Source organism: Cryptotermes secundus, unplaced genomic scaffold (genome assembly GCF_002891405.2).
Source record: "Cryptotermes secundus unplaced genomic scaffold, Csec_1.0 scaffold245, whole genome shotgun sequence".
NCBI classification, from domain to species: domain Eukaryota; kingdom Metazoa; phylum Arthropoda; class Insecta; order Blattodea; family Kalotermitidae; genus Cryptotermes; species Cryptotermes secundus.
Window position 1 is genome coordinate 1,598,032 of NW_019736398.1, and position 8,109 is coordinate 1,606,140.

The 8,109-nt window shown below is 41.9% G+C and overlaps 1 protein-coding gene across 1 annotated transcript in view; it reads right to left on the bottom strand.

The window, feature by feature from the left end:
* LOC111869823 overlaps positions 1–8,109 on the bottom strand; it is a 621,461-nt gene that overhangs the window by 404,604 nt on the left and 208,748 nt on the right. Inside the window, exons 3-4 of the mRNA XM_033753563.1 lie at positions 3,257–3,384; positions 2,207–2,454 (exon numbers count right to left, since the gene is read on the bottom strand). Of these exons, the coding sequence (XP_033609454.1) occupies positions 2,207–2,454; positions 3,257–3,384 (376 nt within the window). The remainder of the gene's footprint in view (positions 1–2,206; positions 2,455–3,256; positions 3,385–8,109) is intronic.

Genomic DNA, 8,109 nt, shown 5'->3' on the forward strand with positions numbered 1-8,109 from the left:
TGAGATGTAGTGTGGAATTTAGTAAACAAATGTAACCAGGGCAGATCTTCTTGGAGTTTGCTCATTTCTGCTAGCATTCATTCCAACAGCACACTCAAAATTTTCAATTACAGAGAAAATCCTTTTCCTTGTTATCATCATCAGCTGAAGGATTTAATTTTTATATACAGTAAAAGGCATGCCATCCTTTTAGGATGAAAAATACAGTACTCATATGTGAAAAGAGGAGATAATTTATATACGTTTCTCACAAAACAGGCACAACCTGGAACTAATTAAAAAGTTGAACTTATTTCACCTTCATATACACCTCAATTTTAGTAACAGATTTTTATTTTTGTGTTCTATAAAAAGAAAAGCTGATACAATGAACCTCTGTATACTACAAGAGGGAGAAAGAAAAAACTCTATGCATAGGTTTTCTTTCTTTCATGAAATAACTTCTGCCTGGTGCCCCATATTTTAATTCTTGGTTTATTTAATAACAATTTCAGTTTCAACAATCACTTAACATCAAGAGGCAGTACAATTAGTAAATAATCAACTGGAAATGATGCATAAGGAAGTGGCTGTGCCCTAACTTGAGGTACCCTCGTGGCATTTGCTCTAAGTCAGGGCAGGCAGTTTCTGGCCTGTGGCTTTAGCCCAGGGCCTCCTTAATATGAAACAGGAACGCCAGTCACTCAACCAAGTTATCTGACTGTTATCTTCCAAAAGAGCATAAAGTGATACATATGGAGATTAGTATCTTTTTACTCTTACAGATCACATTATTTTCATGGCAACTGGTCATAATATTTATTTTAAAACAAGAAAATAATAGAGCAGATGAAATAAAATATGAAGTGGGTTGAAGAATTTAACAGTTTCAATAAAATGTGTTACATAACTTGACAGTCAATAACTCAAAGTTTAAGCTACAAAGAGAAATTGTGGTTTTATAATTGTTTCTCTGCACAAAGGCAGTTTCCTTTTTAAAAAGAAGTTTTTAATTTACCTAATCCTTCCAGCCACAGTATGGCCCTGGGGTCAACTCAGCCTCTAACAAAAATGACTACCAGGAGGATTCCTGGGGTTTAAAGGGTGGCAGGCACATAAGGCTGACAACCTTATTGCCATCTGTAGCCCACTGTTTAGATAATGTGGGAGCCTTAACCTCTAACACCCCCATGGGCTTTCACGGCCTGTTACAGAGACAGCCCATTTTTTATACACCAATTGATGTTGATGAAGGGAATGAAATTTATTTTCTTATGGGATGAACTTAAGTTCAAATGCTGTGTAGATGATCACATGCAGGGCTGAGTAACAACGGTTCTTTTTTGAATATGACAGTGCATCATATGCCCAAGTACAAGGCTACCTAAATCCTCTCCAACCAATGGTAACCCTTTCCATGTTTTCCTACAACTTACACTAGTCTTGGTGCATTCATAACCATCAGAGAATACAAACAATAACATTTAATAATGCTGTCATTGAAATACATTATTTTTATGGGATTATAAAGTGCTGTATTTCTAATCACATTTTCTGCACTTCAAATCTTAACCTCAGCAACTTGAAGCATGGATGTTAGTGGTTTTGGGGCACCTTTAATTATTTCAAACAACATTTGGTCAACTTCTTTGGTGCCAAGTGATTATTTATTACTTTTAATTAATCAATCATTTGACCTTGTTAAAAAACTAACCAATTAACTGGTTAAGAGAGGCAATCCATTTTCACCAAGAAGAGTAACTAATTTCTTACTATGCATACATTACACAAATCATTTGCAATCTGAAGCAAGGGGATCATGGTCTAGGGAACTTTTCAATTAGATAATCCTAACAGGAGAGCAATGAACACAACTGCCACTAGTAAAGCGATTTTAACATTAGAAACACAAAATATTAGGAAAAGGATTCATCACAAGCACAGTAAACGTAACATATTACATTTCATTTTGCATTTTGAAGTTGAAAAATAAATGTAACAGAGCTATGTGTCTTAACCAGCTAAACATGAAATAAAGTGATATATACTGAAAACTTCACCAACTAACTATACGATATACTATACTATAACAATAAACTAATTAGCCATCACAACACTAGCCAAAAACTACTTTACTATCACAGATCAAACAGCTAAGATCGATTAGCAAATGCTGGTACATTGTGGCAGTTGTGCATTTCACTTGTTCTGGATTTAACTTCCTTACCGACAGGCATTTTGTTGTACAAAGTGGAATCAGAACTGTAACAGAGCTGGTCGATTTCTACAAGATGTCTGTGCTGTATGGCATGACACAGGGCTGTGTCACTCCACTGGGTGTCATCTGAGTCCACATTAACCAAGTCATGGATCTGAGAATATGTAACCGAGATGCTCACTGCTGGCCAACGCCACCAGGGACCTCGATACTTGGTTCTGCAATTTCTGTGCCACCAGAACCTCCCCCGTCTGCAACTGAAGATACATCATATGACAGGAGGTGCATTTGCAGCATACAATGCCTCAAAATACTGCGTGAACTTTAGAAATGAAAATGACATAAATATTTTGACATGTTAATGAATTTGGGTAGATGTATGAAGAGATGAAGGACTGAATGAGCAAAAATACAAAACAAGAAGCTACTGTCAAGTTTTAGAAACAAATAAATTTATTAAATATATTGTTTTATTTGTAGTTTTTAACTACATATCAAATAACTGGATAACCACAAATGATGAACTAGAAAGAATGTGGAAGGAAGAAGTGATGGTCTAATTTCAAGGTACTACCCTGGAATTACTCTTGGGAGATTGAGAAAAACCACAAAAATCTGCCATAACAATCAGTGTCGCTGTCAGGATTTGAATTTGGTATCTTCCAAACACAAATTAAAAGTGTTATCGCTTGAGCCAACCTGCCCAGTGTCTCTTATTAAAGATAAACCAAATATTAAGCTGGCAGTCCAACATAGTATAGTGTAGTGTAGTGTAGTGACCACATCCGTAACCAGTGGCTCTCTCTTAGCTGGACATTTCATAGTAAAACATGAAAGTCTTGGAAGAATTGATGACTTCTGCTTTCAACTTGATTAAGTGAAAACGGCTGTCTTCAATTGAAGTTTAGGGGCTTTCATTGCACTTCCCTTTCCAATGTCAGAATATTAGGATCTGCTCTCAAACAGGATGACCTTTTCCCTTCACCTGTCCATCTCACTTTACCATCACCCTTACACTTCTTGATGCTGAATCAACTTTGTAATTTATTTAGTTCACACCTGTAGCGGGAGTGGGCAGGCGCTCTGGATCGGCGTCTCGGCGCTGATGGTGGACGCGAGGTGCTATGAGGTGTTTTCCTCCACCGGGCACGGTGATGCTGCCCAGCCGCACATGGCCACCGGTGCGCCTGAAACAATGACAAAAGTATGACGATAACGTCTTGAGAACCGAAGACACAAATCGTGGTATTGAAGACTTCAGGCTTTCACGGCGGCTCCAGTGCTATTGTGATGCCTGCTTCTGACTGACACAGGGATAGTGACTAGCTCTATCGTTTGGGCCCAAATGAGCAGGCTTTTACCTGAGGATGGAGACAGACCAGCCTCCGAAATGTTGTTTTCCAATAGACATCAGGTAAGGAAAAATTGTCCTTGTGCGTAATTACGAGGGTTGGAACTTTAATAGTGGCAACACTGCTGTAGAGACGCCATGCAACGGAACCAAATAATGTCGCTTATACCACACGTTAGTTACATAACTACCTTACCTCAGAGCAAATGGACTCTCCCTTCCCACATCACGCGCATGCTCAGTGACGAGAAGAACAGAGCCTCGTGTTAGCTGGCGGTCTAATGTAGTGCTGTCACGATGTTTTCGAAACAGGCACAACGGAGTTGGATAAAGATTTAATGTTCCAGAGGTCGTACAGCACGACAGTGTCATCAAGGTCTTCAAGAGGCTTGCGGGGAATCTGCATTGCCTTACAGAACAGTGGCAAGGTGGGTAAAAGCCTTCAACGAGGGACGCCAAAATGTGGTAGACATGCGTCGGCCAGGTTGTCCTAGTGTCAGTGAAGAAGCGTGTGCTCTTTCCGCGTTCCTGGAGAGTGATCGACGTCATACGATTCGTGAGCTGGCCCGAAAGACAGGATTAGTGCACATGACTGTGCTTCACATTCTGAAGGAACGTCTGGGCATGTGAAAAATCTGCATTACGATGGGTTCCGCATGATTTGACGGAAATGCAGAAATGACTACGATACGACGCTGCTCGTAACCACTTGGAGCGATATGAGCGCGAAGGAGAGGCTTTCTTACGCCGTATCTTTACGCTGGATGAGACATGGGCCAAATCGTACGAGCCACCAATGAAACACCAATCGAGCGAATGGCGTCATTACGGGTCACCACGAAAATCAAAAGTTCGTCAGAACTCCAGCAATGTGAAAGTTGTGGTGATTCTCGTGTAGGACTGTGATGGTGTTATCCTAACGCATACCGTTCCCCGACAGCAGACTGTCAAGGCATAGTATTACTGTTCATTCTTGGAACACAACCTGCGACCAGGTTTTTGAGAGAGAAGCGGCGACACTTTCTGCAGAACCCACCCATCATTTTGCAGGACAATGCTCGGCCGCATGCAGCGCCAGCTGTGGCTGATTTGTTCGAGCGATGGGGCTGGGAAGTGCTGTACCATCCACCATACTCCCCGGACTTATGCCCTTGTGACTTCGACTTGATTCCTAAGATGAAGGAACCACTTCGTGGCATTCGCTTCAGAACTGTTCCAGAGATTCTTCAGGCAGTAGATGGCTCCATTCGAACTATGAACACAACAGGCGCTGCTAAAGGTATCCTACGACTTCCACAACGCGGGCAACGGGTTGTACACAGTGCTGGTAACTACACTGAAGGACAGTAAAACTTCGAAACATGCATCTATTTTGTATCAGTTGTAAATAAATAGTTGCCACTATTAAAGTTCAACCCTCGTAATTAAGCACTACGCCATGAAGGCGTATGGGGGAATGGAAGTACAGAACCACGTTTTCTTGACCTCGGCACTAATTTGAGGTGAGTGATCAGCTTCACGCCCCGGTACCCATTGGATAGGAGGCTAGGTGGGCCCCAGAGCCGGTCTGGACGACGTGAAGAAGAGAACATTCTTAATCTTATTGGGACTGGAACTCCGTCCACTCGGTCGTCCAGCCCGTAGCCAGCCGCTATACCGACTAATAAAAAGCAGGACGATGGATATTATCCAGAAAGTCAGCAACTACCTGAAAAGGCTTTCTTTTTATCTGAGTAAACTATCGCTTATTCTACTTGCACTAAATTTCCTCTTCCGACTCTCACCACTGCCACTAGATTGGATTTATCTGCATTCAGGATGAAAACGCAGAGAAAATTATTTTAATCCTGGATAAAAGATTGTGACATTCACGTGTTAATAACTACAAATTTATCTCTTATTTTGGTACGTAGTAAGAATATTGAAATTTCTTACGCTATGCGAATTTACGCGCTCGTTTCTGTTGAAGTTCGGAATTAATTATGAAACAATCTTTTAGCCATGCTGTAGTTTGTATTCGACAGGCGACTGCGTCATCACAAGACTTGTACCTAAGCAGAATAATAAAACCCAGTTATACGTAGATACAAGTTCACCAATGTACCGAGCAGAGTTCGATTTCGCGGTCCCAGTATTCGAGCTGTTCAAAACTGTATGTGCCTTACATACGCACAGCTACTGAAGGCACTGGATGTCAAAACTTATAGCAAAGTATGAACATGGTCTCTGGGAGAAAATGAAGTTATATTATAGTAATTTACCTCCCGATAATTATGTGACAATATAAGACGGTAGGCAAGAATTTTCAAATTTCCATGTTGTCCAGACCGGTTCTAGGGTCCATCCAGCATCCTATCCAATGGGCACTGGGGACTGTTTCTCCGGGGGTAAAGCGGCCGGGACGTGAAGCTGACCACTCACCTCCAACTAGTGCCAAGGTCGAGAAAACGCGGGTTTATATATCCACTCCCCCCATACGTCTTCATGGCGTAGTGCTTAATCAGTTAAGCACAGGGACAACCTTATCTTTTATAAGCCATTCTCTATGCTCCGATTAGATACACCCACCATTACGAAAAGAAAGAACGCAAAATACGCCTGTAACAAAAAGGATTCTTAATAAATTAATGACATTTTCGAGCCTCTGGATATCACATTGTAGGGATGCTGACGGAGTGGTAATTTACATCTTGAAGCACGAGGAAAATAAATCCATGCACAACAGAGTAAATGATATGTTTTCACAAAGTGTGGTGCCTAGCTTACAATAAGAAATTTGATTATATGACTTTATCATTACAGTAGTAATTCTATATCTACACTATGTAATAAAAGAACTCCTGCAAGACGGTGTGGGGGAGAGAGCGAACTTATGACCTACCGTGCAATAACCCGACAGAGCTCTTCAAATATACAGTACAATACGTAGGCGTGGAAGATAGTAAACTGAAGGCACTGAGTTATGTCATACGGTGGTAGCCATGACAGTTACTGAAGCCAGCAGTCGCATCGCTACCGTGACGTCATTTCCTTTCACGAGTTGCTCCAGTTCTCATATCTACGGTACCTGCGAGTTATCATTAGTAATCTTAACAGTCGGATAAGCAATGATAAACTCTACTCGCACGTGCAGACAGTTTTCTCTCCGTGTCAGCTTGCCAGAGAATGCTGCATCGTGTTTCTAATGACTCACATTTTGTGAAACAAGCACCCTACCCTTAAGGGCTTTTCTTTAGTTCCTTGCGGTGGGGTGAGACTGAGTCCACTTGGTACGTGCCCACTAATTGGCCTACTGCACCAGCTTCGGATGATAGATGATGAGTGTGGAACAGTCGGAGAAATGAGAATCGGCAGGGGAAACCGAAGTACTCGGAGAAAACCTTCCCCAGTATCACTCTGTCCACCATAAATCTCATATGACTTGACCTGGGATCGAAGCCGAGCTGCCGCGGTAGGAAGCCAGCGACTAACCGCCTGGGCTACGGTGCGGCCCATCCTACATCTTAACTGTAAATAGGTAAAGGTGTTCCTGTGTTTAACTAATTAAGCACTACGCCATAAAGGAGTACAAGGGAGTGGATATATAGATCCATATTTTCTTGACCTCTGCACAAGGTGGAGGTGAGTGGTCAGCTTCACGCCCTGGTCGCTTTACACCTTGCACCCATTCAACAGGAGGCTGGGTGGGCCCCAGAGCCAGTACGGACGCTGTGGAGAAGAGAAAATTCTTCACCCTACCGGGACTCTAACTCCGATCCGTCGGTAGTCCAGCCCGTAGTCACTCGCTAGACTGTCTCCTTTTCTATGGGCTGTGGCTTACGTATTATACGTTATGTTATTTATCATGAATTTTCCCTGTACAAATGTGTCCACTTTCCTCTTTCTCCATTTCTTGGTTTCAGAGATATCACAAAGAGGTCAATAATTACTTTCAACGCAGCTCTTTTCATTACTAAATCTTACTGCACAGTGACGAAATTATGGGCTCATCAAGGTCACTCTCTATTGACTGACTGACGAAGGCCGTTAGCTCTAGGACGTTACGACGGGTTGAATTAATTTTGTAATTCTGAGAGGAAAACAATTTAAAGTGAACTGGACCGGGATAAGCCATATAAGGCGGGTTGGACCCTAGAGTTCCATTATCAGGGAATTAAACTCCGTGGCCTGTAGTCCGCAAGCGAACTATACTGACCGAGCGACCGCCGCTTGTCGGAGAAGTCAGTGCAGCGAATTAGCTGTACTAACTCCATGAAGCACAGTCCTTCCTGTGAAATTAATATTCGCACACAGTCAAGAAATGTCCCTCATTTTAAGGTATCAAAACCAAGCTCACAAGAACCCGTCACTGGGTTCTAGGAAAAAGAATCCAGTCCACTAAAATATACATCTTAACGTCATCATTCATCCTACGTCCAGGTCTGCTAGTGATCTCTTCCTTTTAAAGTTGATTCTTCCATTTTCAAATACAGTAAAACTTGGTTATAGCAACATCGGTTTCTGCGACACCTTGTCTATTGCGTCAAATATTCAATGGTACGAACTAATTCCTCATAAAGCA